The sequence below is a fragment of the Gallinula chloropus genome (genome assembly GCF_964237585.1).
Source record: "Gallinula chloropus genome assembly, chromosome: 3".
NCBI lineage: Eukaryota > Metazoa > Chordata > Aves > Gruiformes > Rallidae > Gallinula > Gallinula chloropus.
This window is the reverse complement of record NC_140087.1, coordinates 28,112,736-28,136,252: the sequence shown is the minus strand read 5'-3', so window position 1 is coordinate 28,136,252 and position 23,517 is coordinate 28,112,736. Positions and strand designations below refer to the sequence as shown.

The following is a 23,517-nucleotide window of genomic DNA, read 5'->3' as shown; positions in this document are numbered from 1 at the left end:
AGCTGTTCCTAGTCCAAAAAGGAACAAATATCTTCTGATGCATACATCTTTCCTAACCTATTCTGCCAGACAAAGAAAACACCCAATTCAAACAGAATTGCATAGTATGGGTGCTGAACTTCCCAGTGCAGAGAACCAAGCTTTATGGGAGTCTCGGAATTACTTCCTTCACCAAACAAAGCTGCTTCTCCAGTTCATTACAAACTAACTGTGAGGCATGGTTCAAATGTTTAGGGCTTACAGTGTGACCAGAATATACACTATAGGTGTACACTATACACTATAGGTGTATATTCTTGTATATCCTTACCTTTTGAGAAGTTTTAAGACTAGACGTTTCATACTCAGAATCCATAAGAAATTCCTGGGCAAGCATGCTATTTTGAGAGTGAGTGGACATCAGGACCTAAGGATATTTAGTAATGATGGGGTTTCTTTTTTAGGCACTCTTCTTTGGAGGGCAGACAAGGTGATTAAGATGTGCTTAGATTTAAAAGCAAACACACCCTCACACACACACACCCATCCCCCTCCCAATCAAATCTGAGTAGTTTCTTGTTAATTACATCACATTTAGAGTTTAGTGCAGCTGATTAGCACACTGTTGAGCCTGGATCTTACGCATTCAAGAAAATAATGTAGAAAGATGTCTCCAGCTGAGAAATGTAATTGCAGCATTCAGCAGTGATATTTTTAGATACAAAGCAGTCATTGGAAGAATTACAGTTTCATGTTTAGATGATAGTCATTTAAGGAGTACGCTTACATCAGAGTGAAAAGTTTAGCCTTTTGGCTCTATACAATTGGTTAATATATGTAGATGGTTCCTTCAGTAAATAAGTTTTACTGATGTGATAGCATTTTGTAGTGTAGTAAAAGTTACTGAGCTTGGCAAGTAGGGATGTTTATGAGTTTCAGTTGACACATTTTCAGAAAAATATTACATCGAATATGTACCTTGGATGTTAGTGTTGTGCTGTTGCTCAGCAAACCTGATAATGTGAAAATGCAGTTGTTGGCCAGTGCAGTAAATAAAAGTTAAAGGTTGTTGTCTCTTCTGAGTGTGCATAAATAAGAACAGTTCCCAAAACATACTGAGGCACATTTTGAAATAATGTTTAAGGGTTTTTAATAAATGGTATGAAGGATTTTTCTACAATTTATTCTATAATCTTACTGTCATTTTCATACTAAATTGGGAAAATTTATTCTGTGAAACACGCAATTTATGATGATGGGGAAACAAACAGTCTTTGTCTTCTGATTATGCCTGTGATGAAGCAACAGATGTGAATTATTGTAGATGTATATCAGAAAAGCGTGAGAAAATTACGTAAGTGATAATTGTATCCAGGAAGATGAGTGTTTTCTGCTTATTAAATAGGCATGATTGTTGTAATTTCCTCTTTCACATTTTTAAATTTAAAGTTATTTTAAAAAAATATTCCATCTACTTCTTGGAATGGATTTGCTGTGGTTTTTCTCCTCCACGTTTATAATGGGAATTATAATAAACAATTACTTTTTCAGGGTGTATTGCATAATATTTTTGTTTTCTGATTAGGTACAGGTATTATTCATATAAATAGGTGTATTGAATGCAAAAGGTGAAGTCTACAACTACCTGCAAATAACTTGCCATGAAAAATCAATGCCAAGGAAATAGCATTGCTCATGTACTTGTGGAACATGAACAATAGAAGTGTATATGCTTAATCAGAATACATTTTTGCAGTTGACCACCACTCTTAAGTTAGGATTGTCTATATGATGATGATTTTATTTAATTTTAGTTTGTGAATAAATCTTATGACTGTTCTGCCACTATCATTTCCAAGTTTCTCTCTGATGTAACCAAACCAATGCAAAAATATTCCTACTTCACACACATACGAATATTTAAGTAACTTAAAATTGCAACTGACTGCCAATATGACTATGAGTTCCTTTTTACCACATCGTTCCTGAAGCTTTTCCTGCATAGTTATAAACTAACTACAGACACTGTGAGATACAGGAATGGAGTCTTCTCTCAAACCAGCACTCACTGCTTAGAAAAAATAGTACACTGCTTTTAACTGAAGGTGTTTTATGATAGTGGGCAAATGAATGCAGTGTGAAAGAGAGGTTCTTTCATTCTGTATTTTCTATTTATAATTTTCATTCTGTAAGCAATCCTTTGCATTTTGAATACGTAAGTGCATAAAAAAAAATCATGGTTGGGTTTGGTTTTTTCCCCTCTTGAATTAATCCTAACTTTGCCGTAGTCATGGTGTACTTGATCTTGTTTCTGATTGTCATTTCATTGGTATTTTTTTATAAATGGCTACATAGTATATTTAAATAAAAATAAGAAGAAATAGCTTTTAAAAAACCACCAAACTAATTTGCATTCTACCCACAGTAATACTCCAAATTACTTTAACTTTACAATATTTTCATAGTAGTATCCAGAAAAATCTGGATTTTCACACAAATATAGTTGGTTATGTTTATGTAATGCCTTAAAAAAATGGAGTAAGTATTCCCAGAGGCAAATATCTCTGATGTATTCATGACTTGCTTTCTTTAACAGCCTTTGTGAATGGCAGTTGAAGTTAGCCCCTCAAGTGTTTTCTGTGTACCATTATGTTGATAAAAATTATAAATTAATTTAAAATAACGTACACAAACACAAGAGACAAAGACTTTAAAAAAAAAAAAATAATAACCAGAGCAGACTAATTCTGAACTCAAGGTAGTTTTTGCTGGGTTTTAATAAGAGATTTGATGGTACTGTGTGCACTGCTAGGAAGAAGCTAGTGTTTGGGCTTGCTTCTGAAACGACCAAATGACTTCACATTTGGTTTTGGGTCATTTCAACATCAACTGTGTAATTTCCTTTTTAGTTTGGTTTTAGTAAATAATTTTTGTCTTGTTTAATTTGATTTCTATAATAAAAGCTGAACAAGAAGCAGCTGACTATTTCCAAACAATTTATTTATAGTACAGAATGACTAATGAGAAACAGTGAATAGTGATTAGCAAGTAGTAAATCAACTTAGTCCAGTAATCAAAATGTCTGAAGACTTCTTTGCATTCATATATATCACAGTTTTGCTTGTCAAGGGAAGCAATTGATATAGACTAAGGCAAAATACAGTATGGTGGAAAAAGAGCCATGTTTTAGAATCATAGAATCATACATATGATGAGTTGTAAGGGACCCACAAGGATCATCAAGTCCAACTCCTGGGTCCACACAGGGCCAGACAAGTCTCAGAGCATGTGACTGAGCACATCGTCCAGACACTTCTTGAACCCAGCCAAGCTCGATGCTGTGATCCCTTCCCTGGGGAGCCTGTTCCAGTGCCCAACCACCCTCTCAGTAAAGAACCTCCTCCTAATATCCAACCTGAACCTCCCCTGTTACAGCTTCACACGGTCCCCTCGGGTTCTATCCCTGCTCACTAAAGAGAGGAGATCAGCACCTGCCCCTTCTCTCCCCCTTGTCAGGAAGCCAACGACAGCGATGAGCTCTCCCCTCAGCCTCCTTTTCTCCAGGCTGCACAAACCAAGGGACTTCAGCCTCTCCTCATAAGACTTCCCCTCCAGACCCTTCACCACCCTTGCTGCTCTCCCCTGGGCATTCTCCAATAGTTTTGTGTCCTCTTGTACTGTGGCACCCAAAACTGCACGCAGAACTCAAGGTGAGGCTGCACCAGCGCAGTGTAGAGCAGGAGAATCACCTCCCTAGATTTATATTAATCTAAGAGAATACAGCCTTTTTATTGGCTTCAAAATCTGTATCATAAATTTGTCTGATGGATAAAGATAGCTGCTCTTCTCCAGTTCCACTGTTTCTTTCAATATGATTTTTTTTTCCCCATGACCATTCAAAGCTCAAATAAACACAACTTAACCTGGAAACATTTAGTTTGATTTTTCAGAGATCATTGATAAACATAAGAATGCCATGTTAACTTAGGCCACAGTTTTGGTTTGTGCAGTAGCCCATTTCCCACCATGGCCAGAGTGGATCTCTGTGGAAGAACAGGAGAAGAGGGCAAGCATTCAGGGGTACTTCCTGATGAATATTCTCACATACTCTGAACTTTTCAGTGTAGACTTTTTTGAACCCTGTGGGGTAATCCCTTGGGTTTTTTTACAATAGCACTTGATGGATCCTAGTTGCCCTTCTTTGTACAAAACACAAACTTCGAGGTGGGGAACCAGGATGCCAGTAGTACTGAAGGTGCACATACCATACTGGCATTTTTTATTGATGTTTCTGCTTCATGTAGGAGATAGAATTCCTCTCACTTGTAAGTCTGATGGCTTTTCTACAGATCCTAAACATGAGACCAAGTGTCAAGATTTTGACAAAAATTTTTGACAGAAAATATATTAGAAGCCAACAGGCACTACCTTTCTGGTTAAATCATTGTTTCTGTAAAGCACTTCGGCCAGGCAATTGCAGGCATTGTCTTTTCATTTTGGTCTTGACTGGAGTACACTGATTTATTGCTTTGAAAATATGTCTTACATGTCCAGCAATATGCCAAACAGCAGAATTGGGATAAAATTAAAGTTTTTAAAACTAGTTTCCCAGATTAGGCACCAGTGTTGGTTTTGGGTTTGTTTTTTTTAATGGGGAATTGATTTTTTAAAACAGGTGTAACTACACACACAAGACAGAGTGAGAATTGCCAGTGTGTTCTGGAAGACACTTTTCCCAGTACTCACTTCAGATACCACCATCTTCCAGCCTGAAGAACACAAATTACTTCAAAAAACAGGCTGAGAGTTGGCATTGTAATTGTTTTTTTTAACACTGACACTGTGTCTAAGAATAATTTTCCCAGGACTTTATGGTCTCTTATAATCAGTCTGCATTTACATGATGTGAGGATTTTGTTTTGCTTGGTTTTATTTCCATTCTGTAACACTTTGCCTTCGTTACTTTATTATCTCTGTTCTTGCTTTCAGTTCCTTTTCATGACCTTTGCCTATTTCTCTCCTTACATTTCCTGCCATGGAGAAAGTACAATTTTCACTTCTTTTTAAGGGGCCTGATTTTTGAACCTGGTAAACCTTAGCTCAAGGTCTCTTGAAGTGACTCTTTTACCTTAACAGTTAAAACTACAAAGTTGTCTGCTATGTCTCTCTTTTTCCCCCTTTTTTCTTTTTCCCTTTCATGTATGCTTTTTCTTAACTTTTACGTGTGAGGAATGGCTTTGGCTCTCTTTTCGTGCTGCCTTTTTGGGGCAACCAAGATGCTGCCAAACTAAGTACACACCAGCACTTACAGAAGTAATGTATTATTTATTTATGATCGTGCCATTTGTATGCTACATGTACTTCAGAAATTCAGGGACCACACGTGTCAGTTTTAAAGTCTAAGCCTGAGCACTGGGAAATAAGGCATTAAGAAGTCTAATAGTATTACAGGTTATTTCAGAGAGAGGTTGTCACTTCTGTATTGGTCTGCATATAAAAAAGCAGAGTACCCAACAGTGTAAATGCTATTGTAAACCTTAAATGGCAGAGTAAAGGAAAGAGAGAAATTACCCAGAAAAATTAAGGTTGGGGAGGGGGCTCAGAACATAAGAAAATAAATATTTACATTTGATGCACTGGTTACAATTTGGAAGATGGTTAAGGAATTCAAAGGGAGATACAAGGCAGCGACAGAAGTGTGCAAAAAATGTGCTTTCTTGTAGAAGAGACAGGAACAAATCCATGACCTTTGTGGCAGGTGATACCTGGTCAGGATACTGTGCTTCTCCTAGGGACAGGCTGGGGTTTTTAACTCTCTCCCTCCATGATTAGGCACGTGTCTGGCACTTGTTTGGTCCCCAGTGTGTGAAGGTATTGCATTGACAAGAATGGTTATGTTAGGAGAGTAGTGAGGTCCTTGGCTGTGCGCTCTTGGTGGTCCTTACCAAAGAACTGTCATTCTAAATTCCTGCTGCTGCCTTTGAAAATGTCACCATTAATGTGCATGCAGTCAAAGGGGTCTCTTGCTAATCAGTAAACATTTGTTATCGTTTAGCAATGAAGTGAGCTACGTGACAATATAGTTTAATTGCTATGAGCTATCCTCAGTCAATAGCCAGCTGTTTACCTAATAAATTGTTGTTTGTTTTTTTTTTTTTAAAAGGCATGGTTATTCTCTTTTTGTGAATAACATTACTCTGCCACTATGGAAGTTGATAAGCATGGAAAAAGTTGACATTACAACTGGATTTCTTTAAAAAACCCTGAAACCCACTCAAATATCTTAGCTGTCTGGGACAGTATTTAAACAATTGTGAGAGAGAAATATTTGTTGAGTAGTCCTTGTTTTTGTGTTTCTGACCGACTTTTTGTTGTAGATATCCATGGACATTATTATTTCATTAATAAAGGACCATCTTACCCAGTGTTACATTACTGTCTCAGTTTGTATCATGTTGTAGATATTAGTATAGTGTCCAAAATGTAATCTGGAGTAAACCTTTGGTGAGTATTTCCCGAATGTAAACTTGAGGCTAAAAGGCTCTTTCTGTTTCATTTGGTTATCTTGGATTGTTTTGATTTGGGGTCAGAGTACAAAAAGTGCTGAAGCTCAGTGATTTAAAGGATCTATTGTGCATTGTCCATCACAGATGTTCTAAAATAACATCATCATGCATATAAATGTAACTTGCAACCAGTCTTATGTTATTAACCATTTTTTTCATATAATTTTTTTACTCTGATTTCATTCCACAAAAGTAACAAGAAAGGCGTTGTCAGGGGAATAACTGTCACACAGGTGAACGTTGTGTAAGTTAGTGATCAATATCTTTGATTGCTGTTTCCAATTGATGGCAATTTCTATCAGGTTGTTTTTTAAATATGATTAAACAGTTTTCTAAGGAGTGATGACTTTAATCAGTGGAACTGAACATCTGAGCTATTGGTAGATTTTATGAATGTGCTATGAATATCAGATATAAGTTCAGACATTCTGAACTGACTGTAAAGAAATTGTTGCCATGGTTATATTTGTTTCTGTGTATGCATGCATGACTCTCAGCAGGCTATTGGGATTGGACTGCTGTATTTTGTAATAGAAAGTATTCCTTATATGGACTTTTCAAAACCTCATTTGTTTTCCTAAATATTTCATGAGCAACTAGATTCTGAAAGTACCATTTGTCATACAAAATGTCAAGTCAAGAAGCCTGAATAGATGTGGTCATATCATGACATCATAGTACTACAAAAAGCTGTAATTGTCATCGTTACAAATATGTCCAGATGTGGTGGTGGCACTACATAATTGCTCAGTGTGCATCCATGACAATGGACTTTGTAGTCCTATGTTGTACCACTGCTATCGAAATTGATTTTGAGCAATGCTGGCCCAGTTGATTGAGGTGTAATGTGACTTATTTATTTATTACTGAAGCAAGATTTGAGTAGCAGGCTGTTGACTCTTCCTGGTCCTGGGATGTATGTTTGAGTGTGTTAATAAAGGTGGTAACACGGGGTGAATGCCTTAGGTTTGTGTCTTTGCCCTACTCCGTTTTATTTGAATGGGATGGAAAAATTAGCTAGTTAATTCATTCTAACTTGTGCTCGTTGGAATCTCCTAGTAATGTGACCTAGATATTTTTGCACCTGTAGACTTTTTTACCTTTGAGACCTGCCTTCACATTAAGCTTTAGAAAATGTATGTTGGTGTGCAGTGATCCAGTCTAACGAAGGAAAAAGGAAGCAGTTCATAAATAATAATAAATGTTTCTGAGAGCACAGTGTGAGCAGGCCAAAAAAGCTGTAAACTGAAAGGGCAAGCTGGCCTACAAATGTTCCATGTAAAAATGCTTTTTTTTTGTTTGTTTTTTTTTTTTTTTTTTTTTTTGTTCCTTGTAAATTATAAAGCTTTTATTAAATGCTTTGAAAGATGAAGGAAAGCTTTGGGGTCATTTTGTACATGGTTTCCTAGAGTGTAGGAAAAATGGAAGCTGAACACTTAAGGGTTTAAGAGTCCACATGCTGTGCTGTGGAAAAGTAGAGGTTTGACTCTTTGGTTCGAAACAGCAAGGAGCATGCTTTTGCATGGCTGCTGAAGGAAACGCTGACCATCTAGAAGACCATTGCTTATTAAAATGGGAAATGTTCATGTTTTATCTGAGATGTCCGGCAGTTAATGTTTCTTAACGTGAGTTTTCAAATGTAAATGTTTCAAGGAAGGCAGAAACCAAGAAATACCTAAAGTACAACGTATCTTCTATGTTCTTCTATCATGCAGTTAGCATATATTATTAGATGAGTGTTAATGAAACCAAGCTTCCTGCTTCCAAAGGGGCAGTATTTGAACGTCATTCTCTTCTTTCCCACTTGCGTGATGCCTTTGTGCCTCTCTGCACAGCCCTTAGTAACACACAGCCATCGGTAAGTCATTTGTTTTCCTCACTCAGCAATGAATAAAATAAGTCCATTTCTTTCTTTCCTGCTAGTTCAGGGACTCACCTGACTCATCAGCAGCTCTGACAATGAAAGAAGGAAGCAGGAAGCAGTGACAGGAAAGGCAGCCTCTGACCATCTCTTTCACTGCTGCTAAGCTGCTAGATTGGCTCACTGACTGAAGTCTCACCCTTTGGATTTGCACATAGGGGTGCTGGCAGTCCTCAGAATTTACTATCCAAATTTGATGAGTCTGATCACTTGGAAAGACTAGTGAAATAAAGTCACTGTTGTAGATTTACTGACAGTTCTTGAGGTTTCTTACCTTTTTAATTTTCTGTGGTCATTGCAGCAGCATTTTTAGGCTCCGTTTGCACATCTCCTCTTTTCACTGATACTTCACCTTACAAACTGCTCATAGGTTTTCTTAATCTTTTTTGTTTGCTTCAGCTTTTGTTCTCAAACTCTGAAAAATTAATAAAAATTGGATTTCTCCTGCTATCTTGGTAAGTGTTAACTTGCCGTAGGGTTGGTGTTACAGCTAAATGTAATTAACATAAAGCTGCTTCTGAAAGGATCATTTTCAGCCCTTTCACTGCTTCACTTAGGCTGGCTCTGGTGTTTCATACTGTGATGAGCTGGTCGGGGGTGGGGGCTAGGCAAAGAAAATTAGCCACAGTCTTAAGTGCATCTGGCTCTGTCAGCCAGCTCCCCAAAGGGTAAAATGAGCAGCATGCTTGACTTAAGGACAGAGATCCATAAACACACAGGCCAGAGATTGTTCACAGGATTGCTAAAAGGAGGGAAGCTGGGCTATCTGTTTTAGCAGTAGTTCTTGATTCAGCAGATAGGGCTGTAATGGCATGCTGCATCCTGAGGGCAAATACCTTGCTGCTTTTGCTTAAAATTGAGTGCAGGAAGATGATCTGCCACAATGTCTCTATCCATTGGATGCTTCCATAGACAAATGCTTCAGCCCTGGTAGCTTTCTTCATCCCTCATTAAGAGTTCTAATGCACTTTTTATTAACAAGAGTTTTTATTACCAGTGTTTTGATTTATTCATTTGCCTCAAACATTTTTACATTAACCTTATCACAAATATATGATCAAATGCCACAACGTTTACCTATACCTGTAAATTTAAAACAGATCTGCAGTCATCACCTCCAAACAAACTGTTGCTCTTGATAGCAATCAGTTGCATTTATATTTGCTCTGCATTTTAAGTTTACAAGGGCCAGAATTCTTAGTTTTTTTCAGTGTCAGTAGTTTTATATTTCTCAGTGAATGTAAATCTTAGTCTTGCTGCCAATATTGTCCAAACCAAGTAGAGATATCAGGCAGAACTTACGTTTCCAAATCATTGGTTGTTCAGTTTGCAGGCATCTATAGTGCTGGAGGTGAACCTTATGGTAGGTACTATGTTCTTTCTTACTTAATCTTGCTTATTAAGTAATGTCTCTTTGTAAGGAAGAAGAAATAGCTCTAGATTTAAGACAGTTATTTTTCTTAATGGCATTAGAAGATTCTGCTTAGTATTTTGCTGTGCTTGGATGTCTGTTGGCCCAGTTGATTCATTCATAACACTCATATAAACCCTTTAATACTTGTCCTTTTTCGTTAGAGTTGATTCAGGTTTTACACTGTAGCAGTGTTTTTCATATCCAGCCTTTTCTGTCCATTTCTGCTTTACAGACATCTTAAGGTAGTTACTCAGCTTCACAATGATTGGTATTCATTGAGAATGGGGAGCCTTTCAGTTTGCCATGCCAAAAATTGGCAAGGAGTGACAAGTAGGGTTAAAAATACCAAATGAGTTTTTAGTAAGGAATACGTGTGTGTGTATAGATGGGTGTGTGGGGGGGGGGGAGCAGGGGGGGTGTATTTGCCTGCATTTATCTGAATCTATTAAACAGATGTCTAAATATTGTTCCTTGGCTAGAAAGTGAGCTTCACGTCAATTTAATTTGTTGATTCTTACTGTGTTAGTATAGAAGAGGATGAGTGTGCATATGCAGATTTCATCTGCATATACCCAAGACATATCTTGGTTTTTTTTTTTTCTGAAGAAGTAAGGTACAAAAGTACCCTAAGATTATGCTCTTTAAAAGGCTTTCTAACTCTGTTTTGACTTGTTATTATTAGTTCGTGTGTTACATTAGGTACCCTTTAAATGAAGTAAAGTGTTTATCAGAGCATAAGAACACAAATGTAAAAATAAGCACTTTTTAAATGCAATGTCAACTTATTCTGGGAATACAATTGTATTGCACTGAATAAAGGTAGTACCTTTAGATACCAGGGTATTTAGTTCTTGCTATTCTTAGCAGTACTCATTAAATGAAAATATTTCTGAAGCCTTATCCTAACAAAGTTCAGTAACTTCACCTTGAATAGCCCCATTGGAATTTGAAACAGATTTATGGCAGAAACATGTGGTCCAAGCAGCTGTCACGCAAAACCATTTAAAAAAAAAAACCCTGAAAGTCTGGTGAACTCAAAAATCTGTTGAGTCTGTTATTTTGACTTTTTTTTTTTTTTTAAATGAAGATATTGTTATATATACACCCTTCAAGGAAAACCTCTTATGCAGGTTTTTAACATAAAGCTATTAGCTAAAATAAACTGGCGTGCTTGGGCAGATGTGCCTTTTTAACATAGGGCTTAAGGACTTCAAATTTATAGCTCTCCTTTCCTGTGGAATTACAGCTAGTTTGATATTATACATCAGTAGAGGCATAAAAGTCGCAGAAAACAAAACAGGGTTTGGACAAGGATCAGAGAGACAGTCAGCATGAGAGCATCTGTCTTATGTTATGATCTTGGATTTGATTAAAAAAATTCTGTCAGTATAATCTCTCCAAAGCAAAGTTAGGAAATGCCAGTTTGTTTCCTGACAATCTCTCTGTATCCATTACCAGACATTCTGGTGTGGGGAGGGGGCAGTCCAGACTGCCTGGGGAGAAGCAGAGTACATGAACTGTTCCCTCCACTGCTTTCCAGCACCTGGGATATTTCTCTCTGTGTTGGGGACACTTGTTTCTGACCCACCCTGGCCTTTTCCTATCTCATGAACAAGTTCATCTCTCAGGGACATAAAGGGACAGGATTTAGTGTAGTAAAAAGAAGGAGCCTATAGAGCAGAAGGTAACAGAGCATTCAGATGACATCTACCGATGTTTATACCACATGGTTTATAGAAAATTCCTGCAAGATTGATTAGATTAATTAAAAAACACCTCAAAACAACAACCTCAAAATCAAAAGAAGTATGAACAACTTTGACAAGACTCCCTGAATTTTAACACATGAGAAAAATCTTTCAGTGAATGACTTTGAGATTTTCAATGGGTTTGTGTGACGGTGTCAGCTCCAAGTGAAAGAATAGTTGGTCTCATATGGAGAATATTTTGAGCATCCAGAGCAAGGAGGTGGGAGAGTGTAAATATTTCATATGCCATAATGGTTGGTTAACATGATAGTAAACATACGTAAAAGCTGTAAATGACAGATACAAATAAAACATCAAAACCTCCAGTTTTGAGTAGAGCCGCTGAAGAAAAAGCCTTTTATTTTGAAAAAATAAAATACAGTTGAGTTGGTACTGCTCTGTGTGACAGTGGATAAATACACACACTTTGGTCTGACTGCACAATTTATCACAATAATGCTGTTAGTTTAACAGGACCTCACCTCAGCCATGCTTTTAATTTTGTTAAAATCTGTAAGGTTTCATTAAAATACTTTTTTTTTCTTTTCTATTTTTTCTTTTCAAAGTAAAAAATTCTTTATGGCTAATTTGCAAATGCCAGTTACATCATTAATTTTAATACAGTATTCAGAGAACTTTTTAAAATAAACAGCATTTTATTAATTGTTTTCCATTTTTTTTTCTTCTGCCTCTCATTACAGAACGGTTTGATCACCACTGTCCCTGGGTAGGCAACTGTGTGGGGAAAAGAAACTACAGATTTTTTTATATGTTTATTTTATCTCTGTCCTTTCTGACAGTCTTTATATTTGCATTCGTTATCACCCACGTCATCCTTCGTAAGTATGCTGGTGAAATCAGATTACGTATGTAGCCATTTGCTTGAGTTTTTTATTTTTAAGTTAATCTTTTGATCATTCAGGGCTTATTTATTTATTTATTTATTTGCCTTTTCTCTGAAGCTTCACAATCCCCAGTGAGTCCCATTATGGTCTCTAGTAAACCCTGGTCATGGTAGTCACCGATCTAGCACTGGCTTTATCTTAATACAGTATTAATTTTCTTAATTTTTTTGACCTTTTATGGATGATTTATTGGAAAAGCAGCACACACGCTGTATGTCTAAGCATACAGATGGTACCATTTTCCCAAAGAACTTGTGTGGGTTTTTTAACTTTAAGCATGGGTCATTTGCCATCCAAACAAACAGGTAAACCACCAGGAAGTAGTGCTATTTTACACTTTTTGTTGCTTGCTGCTTAATTTTGCATCTTTCTCTACCCTATTTTTAATGCAAGTTACGTTCATTTGCATAGACATAGTGAGAATAAAACATTCATAATGGAGTAAATCAGATAAGATTAATATTTGTGAGTTCAAGATTGATTTTTATTTGTATTCTGGGTTGGGTTTGTGTAGGGTATTTTCAAGACTCTTATGTATTGTCTTTTGTTTTCTGCACATATAATAAATTTTGTTAGCTCCTGTATGATGATGATGATCTAATTTATGGTGGCAGGTTATATGGCTTGCCTTTATAGACCTTTTGTGTGTTGTAGGGGTTTTTTTAACCCACTATTACTAGGCAACTTAAGAGTATTCTTTCTTTACTAATTATATATATTATTAATAATATAGGATATTACCTTGAACAGTATTTATTTAATAATTTTGGAAATGTGTTCTTTTGCTTTCTTTGTATTTCATATTTGAATAGAAACCTGATAAAAGTAGTAATTTCCATTTACAACACATTTGTAAAGCTAACTTGATAATAGCAATATTTAGAAACTCTTCTACTGAAAAACATGCCAGATTGTGCTTAATTTCCTAAGTCGCTTACACTATGCAGGGGAAATTTCTACTTTATAAAGCAGAATTCGATCTCTTATTTGTGCTTCACGAGAAGAATAAGAGCACTGAGCAGTCATCCTATTGCTCAGAAATCTAGCACATAGACTAGAATTAGGGGCACTTAATCTTAAAGAAGTCTGGATCAGCAAGTTCTTCTCAGTGCCAGATACAGCATTTCTAATACCAGTTAGAAGAACAGGGAAGTTTAAGTACATGTTGTTTAAAAACGTGAAAGTAATTATTATAAGGAGAACACTTTCCATTAATACTTAAATCTTTGATGTTGATTTGTACATACATCAGTATGTACATACACACCTTTTACATTTAAGAAAGAAGCATGGGAATTTTTCTGTCATCTTTTTTTGCTGGAATTCAGTAGTCAAGAATGTTACCAGTCAATTTTACCATTGTAAAGCTACTTTGGAATCTAACTTACTTTTATTTCACAAAGATTATAGTGCTTTTTTTCCTTTAGCTTTCAGCATATTATGCCAATATTTCATGTTCTGTATGTCAGGTAGATTTATCAAGTGGATTTTAACTCTACAGTGACCATACTTAATTCTAAGTATGAATTAGACAAAGATCAGAGAAATTAATTGTTCTTCTGTGTGGCTGAGAAGCACTTCAGCATTGTGTAGGTGTTACAGATAATGTATACTAAATGTTAAATGCTGAATTGTCTATCAGCTGTAAAATATTCACGCTATGGAGTTTTATCTACCTTGGATGAGACAGGAGAAACCTTTTTAGTTAAGGATTGGTTGGTCCTCAAAGGCAATGGGAGCAGGTATGAACTGTGATAAGGTCCTTGATGTTTATTTGCTACATTTGAGCTCCAAGCTTTCAAATGTATCTGCTATAATCTTGACTGTGTGTCGTCCCGTCCCCCCCCCCCCAAAAAAAAAGTTCTTAAAAAAACTTATTTCTAATCATATCAATCACTACACTCTGTGCCATACTTCTAGATGTCCTCATTTCTACCTTTCCAGTAGTTACCACTCAGGCATGCGTGCTTTGTTTTGCAGCCCTGCAGTTCTTCAGATGCTGCTAACTAGCAAGCAGTTACTTAATGTGAACCTTTGCACTTGGCATAGACTGCTTTGTGTTAGTGTGTCTGAATAAAGTCTCAGTTTTTTTGGAACCATGGTCTCCCTGCAGCGTTTCAAAGTGATCTGTATTTCCATTAGCCCTGCCAAAATTCTTGATTCTAGAGTAAGTTCTGCTGACCTAGTGAAATCCTGTTCTTCGCTTTTTCTGAAGATGATCCTAGGAGGATTGCCTTCAGCAACACTGTAGTATTCTAGTTCTCCTGTATTGGACTGAACGCCTTCTGGCAGTATTCTTTCTGGAGGGACTGAGGCATATTTATAGCAACTTATAGGCATTGACATTAAAAAAAAAAAAAGATAAAATCCTTTTTGCTTCATTTAATAGGGGAGTTCCTTCTCTGACCATGTTGATTACATAGACAGTCTGCGATGGTTTTTTAATCTCTTTTGATTTAGGTAATTCTTTAAAAATTGTATAATCCTTTAATACATCTTGCAGGGTGTTATTTTATAAATTTGGTGGTCTTAAGTGGTGACAAGATATGAGATATATCTTCGCTTTTTGCTTTATGTGGCCTTCTGAGGAATTCGTTGGACATTTGCCCTTTCCAGGATTAAGAATATGTGCACATAATAGTCTAGATTATCAAATTAATTTGCAAATCGGATACTTTTAAAAAGTATGAATTTTCAGTAGCAGTGTCTGTCTTCACAATAACTCAGCTCTGTTTGAGGTATCGGAATTTCAACTCTTTGCTGCAGTGAGGAACTTTCCCCTTCTGGTATATTTGAAACTGCTTGGAAGAGTGTGACCAGCAGTAGGGAATAGAGGTCACGCCTACCTGCTGCCATTGCCATTAAGGATCCTAAAAATAGTAAGATGGTAGAGAAAGTTCCATTAATCTTGTGCCTTGAGGATAAGAACCAGTTGTGAGAGTCTGAAAAGGCTCAGTAAGGTAAGTAATTTTCCCTTTTTTAATGTCAAACAGTAAAATTGACCAGGCAGGTCTAGAGAATTTACACAGACATTCATAAATGTATATATTTTTCTTCTCTCTTCATACAAATCTTCAGATTAATTTAGCTAAGGGGAAAACTTTCACTGTTGCAAATACTTTCACCCTGATGCATTTAAATAATTTAAGTTACATAGTAAAATGCAAGCACTGTGGTGAAATTAAGTCAGTTTCTAAAAAAAATTCAATTGTTGCAACAGCAAATCGTCAATTTCCCCTTTTTGAGGAATATCTCATGGTTGTGGACCCCAAGTGGTATCTCTGTATCTCTGGTTCATTAGATTATGCTGCTCTTGAGCTTCTCTTAGATACTGTATGTTCTCTCCCAGAGCCAACAGACAATATTAGTAAAACCTGTGCAGGTGCAGCAGGAGCAGGAACATAGTTCAGAGAACTTTGGCTGCTTCCAGAGAATCTGGGTTAATAGAATAAATTTTCCAAGTCAAAAAGTTGCTTTGAAAAAGAGCATTTAAAAATACAAAAGTAGCGTATAATTTTTTGTATCCATATTAGGTCTGAAAAGAACAGGGATAATAGAAATCTTGTTCATAGGAAAGTATGTGTGCATCAATTTGGTATGACTGAGAAAATAGCCTGCAGATATTAGACTTGATAACTTACCCAAGGTTTTTTTCCTGATGTTGCTGCTGAGCAATGTATTCTCAGATTCATATTAGTAAATCTACGATTATTAGGTTAATCTTGAAATACTAATTGTTTTAACTATGGTGAAAACAGCCTGCCATCCAATATCTTACTCAGCTGGTAATTTTGGGTTCTGTTTCTACAGGTTCTCAACAAACAGGATTCCTCAATGCCCTGAAGGACAGTCCTGCAAGATATCCTTTAAGTGAAACAAATTGTAGATCTTGTTGGAAAATAGCATCTGAGATGGTTTTTTTGCTTTTTTCTTGCTGCTGTTGAATATGTGCATTTGGGACTTTATCAGTTAATGATTTCATCACTTCCTGCACAATAGGATTTCTCACCACAGGTTGGAAAGAGACTGTAGCCTTGGGTGGTTTGTTTTCATCAGCTTTTGCAGAGTAGTACTCTTGACAAAGGTCTGTAGTTTGCATGTGTGATGGAAAGTGTTTGTCACAGAATTCATAAATCTATCTTATGCTATACCCATGCTGTGGTTTAATTTAAAATATGTAATAATTCTTCTGCTTTTACAACAGAATGTATCCAAAATGGCTGGTTCTGGGGAGACTTTATTGTGGTTTTTCAATGTATATAAAGGGAGCTCATAAGAAAAGATGTAGAGACTTTTTGCCAGGGCCTGTAGTGACAGGACAAGGGCCAACAGTTTTTAACTGAAAGAAGTTAGATTTTGGTTGGATATAATAAAGCAGTGAGATACTGGAAGACCTTGCTGAGAGAATTTGAGGATGTCCACTCCCTGGAAGTGTTTGAGGCCAGGTTGGATGGGGCTTTTAGCAACATGATCTAGTGGAGGGTGGCCTTGTCTGTGGCAGGAAGGTTGGACTAGATGTCTTTAAAGGTCCCCTCCATCCCAGTTCTTTTGATTGTTCTCTTCTGTAAATACACCCTGTTCTTTTTATTACTTCCTGGGAGATTTTGGTATATTCTCAGTGAGAATGGAAAAGGCTCCTCCCGACTGAAGGCAGCTAACATAACAGAGAAATGGCAGCTGACATAACTTCTGTTTGGCTTCTTCCTTACATTTCTTTACAGACTGTAAGCTTCCCACTCCTTATGTATATGTTTTGAATGGTTTGTGTCTGAAGAAGCAGTTTGCACCTCTCACTAAGATACTATAAAAAGGATGCTTTCCCACACTTACACGAGGAAAAGTCTTTTATCTGTTGTGCCTCACGCAGTTTGTTCTTTTCCACAGAAGAGTAGGAAGAAAAAAACTCTTACTGCTGTTTGTTGTTGTGCCTAAAGACAGATCCCTCTTTCCAGGTGTTGAAATCTTCAAATTCTGCAGGTAGATATTGGGGAGTGTGTGTGTTCATCAGGTAGAGTCACTGAGCTGTATACTTCCTTTTTAAATAATGCCACTATTCAGATTCTTGCCTTGTACAAATAATTGTACAGAGCACAAACTGTTCTAAATAGCACAGTGGCTTCCAATTAAAACAATTACAGTCACTTATTGCAAAAGATGATTCTTTCAAACTGTTTTCAAACTGAGAACAGCTTTCAATTGTCCTTAAATCGGAAGGTAATTGTTTATGCATTTGAGATCCTTGTACAGGAACAATGGGCTGCTTATTCATAATTTGTATTTAGATGTGTGCTGCTTTGAAAGGCTTGGTAGCACGTTTTGTAGAAATGGCTGGGTTTGATAGTGAGGGAGAAACTCACTTTTCAGGACCCTCTTCGAGTTACAATTACTGTGAGGAGCATCCTATCACCAGTTAGTGGTGTGCTGCTGATGAGGTTGCAGGGAGCACCTCTATGGCTTCGATCCACCTTTTCTGACCTGGTGATTCTGCCTCTCAGTCTTGGAGTGTGAATTCTACTCAACACAGCTCATCTACACCCTTCCTTATGATTTCTACCCTCTCAGAGCTCTGTTAGGTGGACTTGTATTGTGCATAATGTTTTCTGTCTGTTTCCTCTTTTACACCTTTCTGAAGCCTCTGCTACCAACAGTCTGCATCCTTATCCACTATCCCTAATTCTTCCTTTAGCTGTGGCTGTTGCACAGTTGGCTGAGTTCCTGTCTTGCGTTGGTTTGACTCCACATAGCTTGAGGAGATGAGAGAGGGAGAGTAGTGAACGTGCTGCACTTTGGTCATCCTGCTCCTTTTGGAGCAGATTTGCTAAGAGTGCAAATGGCTCTTTTCTGGCTTTTTAAACCACTCTGAATGAAGTAGGTTCTAGGGGAAGTTATACATACGATTTCCCAATTCATTAGGTGAGAGCAGGCCTGCAATACAAGACTGGTCACTGCTAAATAATATTAGGATTATTTATCATAAATACATATCCATATTTATCATACATACTTATCTTTATCATAAATACCTATTTCCCAGCCTCTGTATCATGACGAGTTGCTGTCATATTTCCCTTCTATTGATAGCTTCAGTGCTAAGATGGTTTTGTGTGTTTCCTTGGATGAGTTATTGCAGTGGAGTATACTGAGTTGATGTTGTCTTGGAAACTGACTTCACTGAAATTTGGCATATGGTTAATATACAGATTATTTTTATCCTATTCTTTTCCCATTGTCTTGTTCCTACTGATGTATTATATCAGCTTTTCTAGGAACCAAAGTGTTTAATGCTGTTGAGTCACGTTCCCTTGAAAAAATGATTGAAGTATTGGAGGAAATAGGTCTTCAAGCACATGTATTCTGAGTTCATGGCTATTGTGTGTAACTATATATATAATTAAATATGTATGTCAGGAAGCCTTCTGTAGAAAGTTGCTCTTTATGCTTGATTACATAAACTTAAGAGGCAATTTTTATTGTCTTGTTGCTGAGACAATGTCTCCTTTAGAGTTAAAGGAATGATATAAACTGAAGGAAGTATGCAACACTGAGTGATGGCTGACTTTCATGGTTATACAAATCTCACTTTCTAAAGTCTAGTTATTTTATCTCATTTGGATTGTGCCATTTATAAGAAGTGAAAGCTCAGGTAGTTTGAAAGCAAAAAAGGAACGAAAAATGCAAACTTTTAAATAACGGACAAGCTACTGGTGCAGTCTGGCTTTTAACTTCTGTACTATGCTGAAGAATGCAATTCAGTGCTTTTCATCTACATTGTTGCAGCTGGGGAAAATTACAAAGGATAAAGGGTGGTCCTGCAGTGCAACACCACTTTAGTTCAAACCAAATCAGGATTGAAGCTGTTTATTGATTCAGTAATGACACATAGATCACTGATTGCTGGATAATTATATATTCAGGGTCAGTATCAGTAATAGTGATAAGTGGCAGTGTTAGACACTTAAGGAAAGTTAACATGCAGATATAAGTGCCATTCTGTAAGTACACTCCCAAAAGCTCTGGTGGTGCGTGCACCCGTGAGTGTGCACGCCTTCACTGTGCTCTTGGAGCTCTGGCTGCTCTTGTTGTATGGGTACCTGTGCTGCTGCCTACAAAATGCAGGTGAGAGAGCACCCCCAGAGCTCTCACATATGTATACCTCAGGTGTAAGTCCCTGTATGTTGCATCCCATACTGGAGGTCTGCTGTCCAGATGCAGACTACTAACAGAGTTTGGCAGGGAGGGTGCTCTGTTTGGGCTTGGCAGATGCCAGCAGGATGACTTGTGGCTGTACTAGACCAAGTTTCATTTGTTCCTGTTCCAACTTTCAAGTTCTCTTCTTCCACTTTTTGTGATTACTTTTTTTTTTTTACATTTTGGACTGATGCCTCCTACAAAAAGTCATCTTGTAATTCCTCAGCTACTGTTTAATACCAGAACAGTGAGTTGGGAGTTGATAGTCTTCCTCTTTGACGTGGCCAGTGCAGCTCAGTTTTGAGTATTCAACCTCACATCAACTATTCACACTCACAGGCTTAACTTCTTGTCATCTGGGCCATTTGCTAAGGCTGGGCCATTTGCTAAGGCTGGGTGATGCAGGCACCCCCACGCTTGTAATGTAGACTATATCCAGTTATTAGAGGGTCTTAGGAGAGCAAGTGGGCTTGTGAACTTTTTCCACTATTAGGGTCCCTATCGGCATCTTCAGTAACAGAAGAAAGACAAGACAGTCTTGCAGTTAAAAATTATAACTGAGATGGAGTTTATGCATATTCTTCCTGTATGTATGACCACAGATCTAGAACCCTTAGTCCTGATTTAAGACTCCCACTGTGCACTAAATATTTGTATAAATATGTCTGTTAAGTCTTTGCTATTTGGCTAGCCTTGTGTTTGATCTTCCCCTTGCCTCATCAGAAGGTTGTTTACTGTCCTTCATCAGTTTTACCTGGCATTATACAAGTGTGATGACTTACATAGGATGAACATGAGTCAGCAATAAAAATATTTGGTAGTGCAAGTGCTGTTCTGTGGCCTGTACACTAAAGCCTACTGGCAATAGGCTTGCGTTTCTGACTTTTACTGATCCCTTTGAAGTACCCCAAAGATCTCAAGAGCCTTGTGGACTATAAGTTGACTACCCTGAATTTTTTGGTTGTAACTACTTGTTATTAGGTATAATATTTTTTTTCCATTTGCATATATTTCCTTGACTTTCAATTACTGTGCTGGAAGCTGTGGTGTGTTTTTTTTCAGTATGGTCCATTGTTGGCCTCTCAGGTTTTCACACATATTTGATCAGCTCCAATCAAACAACAAATGAAGATGTAAGTTCATAGCACATGACTACATGTAGGTTTGTAAATAAGGATGTGATTGATTCTAATTGTGTGTGCTTTATCTCTGTTATTCTTGGAGAAGTCGTAACTGCCTGCATAATTGTGTGATGCCTTAGCAGGAAAAAAGGAAGTAACCTAGTCATCCTTGATTCAAAATATCAGAAGGGACCTTTTGGACACTATCTGTTGTGGTTTCAAGATGTGCTGGTTACATAGTGTGTCCATTAGGATTTTAGACTCACAAGACCTGTATCTTGAAATAGGAAAATGGATAAGACAAGAGGAAAAAGAAACAAGTACATTTTATACAGTAGGAAATTATTAAATATTTATCAGCATCTGTTTTTCCCTGGGAGTCCTAAATATTCTTTGACTTAAAAACTGCTTACTATAAAAATTGTAAAGTATGTTTAATTATCAAGCCAAAAACTTCGTTTTATTTTTCCTTTGAAATGTCTTTGCCAGTCTAATTCCTCTGGCAAGGAGTATATCGTTAATTTAAAGGTCAATTTTCTCATTTCTACAATTTTCCTATTTTGCACATAAGTTTCAATTGTTTTGGCATGAAATTATGTTTAACTGTGTGGAAGCTTCATGTGTCATCCCCTAACTAAAAAGAGAAATACAAAATTAATGAAAAGAGAAGTTAAAAATAGCTAGGTAACTAATAGCACAGGAAGCTTGTTAGAATTTAGCATGTAATCCAAGAAATTACTGCAAGTATAAAATTATTTCTGTTGTGCCTTTTTTCCTAGGTATCTGACAAATTTAAAAGTAGCATATTTGGGACTGTTCAGAATGTTTTTTGTTGTTTAAGGTCACAGTTAAAATTATGTATTTTACAATCAATACCAATTAACTAGAAAAAACTTAGCAAGCAGGCTTAGAATGAATTGTGCCTCAGCATCAAGCATCCAAGCAAGTAACCTAACTTTGAAGAAATCTACCTTGTCAGTAAGACAGCTGGTATACTGGATATATATACCACGTATACCAGGATACTCCTGGTATTCCTCAGTTATTAGGCTTAGGCCAACATTGTCTCTCTAGAGGGACCAAGTATGCTTCTGCTATGCTCCTGCCCCTTCCCTCAGATAAATGTCTCTTTTGGAGCGTTGAAAGTCAGATAGCAGGGAACTGCAGCAGTATAACCTGTCTGAATTTCAGGTAAAATGTTTGGTAATTTCCTTTAAAACATACATTTCCAGTTGAATACAATAAGAAGACATTTTACTCAGGCTCTCAAGTATTTCATGAACAGAAAAGCAAGACTGGCTAAAAAAACCCACAGTATAGGCTAAAAAGTAGTAATGATTGCAGTTGTTTCATAATATTTTAGAGCCATTTGTGGGCATTAGGGAAGATAATGCTGCACAGCTTGAGAACTTACCCAAGAGTATGGAAAAGAAGTGCTCTATTGCTGGCTTGAACAGTATGTTGCAATTGAACCCTCTTCTGTGGAACATACCGTAATATTTGTAAATTTAAGCTTAGGCCATTATGTTCAGATGCTGAAATTCCTCCTGTGAGTGTACTGGTCCTCTGAGGTTTTGGGTTGTCTAAATCTGTGGAGGTAAAACGTGTGCTTGCTTGTAAGATTTTATGGATCAGCCTTTCATAACAATCCAAAGTTCTAAGCTGTTTGGAAAGCGTCATTGTGTTTTTTCTCTGGTCTGCTTCTGATGTAAGTAGCATGTTGCTGCTTTCATAACCCTTAATTTGTCTCAGCCATTTTCTGTATTGTATCATATGTGTTGCATCTTGTTCATATTTCTTCAGATTAAAGGATCATGGTCAAATAAAAGAGGTAAAGAGAACTATAATCCATACAGTTATGGCAACATCTTTACTAATTGCTGTGCTGCGCTCTGTGGGCCCCTCTCTCCAAGGTAAGAGTATCAAAAGTATTGTTAGTATGAATGAAGTCACATGATATTTGATGAAAAAGTATTTTTTCTGATTGCTGAAGTTTACTCCACAAAAGTTAAGTTTTGTTTTACTGCCCATTAGAAGCTTTAATTGTTTTTCTTCAGTAGTAAAACATTGGTAAATTGTGATTAAACCAAGTCAGGTATCAGATCCTGTAAAATATTTTTAGAGTTGTCAGGTGAAATCAAAATTTACTTGTTTATCTGAAACCTTGTAAATATTTGAAAGCTGGAGAGGAACTTTTTACAAGGGCATGTAGTGATAGAACAAGGGATGGTGGTTTTAAACTGAAGGGGGATAGGTTTAGATTAGATATTAAGCAGAAATTCTTCTCTTTGGGGGCGGTGAGGCCCTGGCACAGGCTGCCCAGAGCAGCTGTGGCTGCCCCCTCCTTAGCAGTGTCCAAGGCCAGGCTGGATGGGGCTTTGGGCAACCTGGTCTAGTGGAGGGTTTTGCTGCCCATGGCAGGGAAGTGGAACTAGATGGGTTTTGAGGTCCCTTCCAACCCAAACTGTTCTGTGATTCTGCAATTTGTTGCTTGATCCTTTGCCATTACAGTTAATGACTTCCAGCAATAAAGAATTCCTAGTAGTTAGCTGTTGCGTGATGGGCAGTTTGAAAATGTATTTAACTCTTCCATATCTAACAGATGTGACATGAACATAGGAGAGTTTAGGAACCTTAATTCTACAACTAGTTTGACAATTGTTTGGTTTTATCTT

General features: G+C 37.1%; 1 protein-coding gene across 1 annotated transcript in view; it reads left to right on the top strand.

Moving 5' to 3' along the window:
• Window positions 1-23,517, top strand: part of ZDHHC14 (zDHHC palmitoyltransferase 14) — a gene marked incomplete at its 5' end in the record, with an annotated part of 101,362 nt that overhangs the window by 66,262 nt on the left and 11,583 nt on the right. Inside the window, 4 exons of the mRNA XM_084261978.1 lie at window positions 12,330-12,467; window positions 16,344-16,403; window positions 20,763-20,854; window positions 22,646-22,755. Coding sequence (XP_084118104.1) covers window positions 12,330-12,467; window positions 16,344-16,403; window positions 20,763-20,854; window positions 22,646-22,755 — 400 coding nt within the window. The remainder of the gene's footprint in view (window positions 1-12,329; window positions 12,468-16,343; window positions 16,404-20,762; window positions 20,855-22,645; window positions 22,756-23,517) is intronic.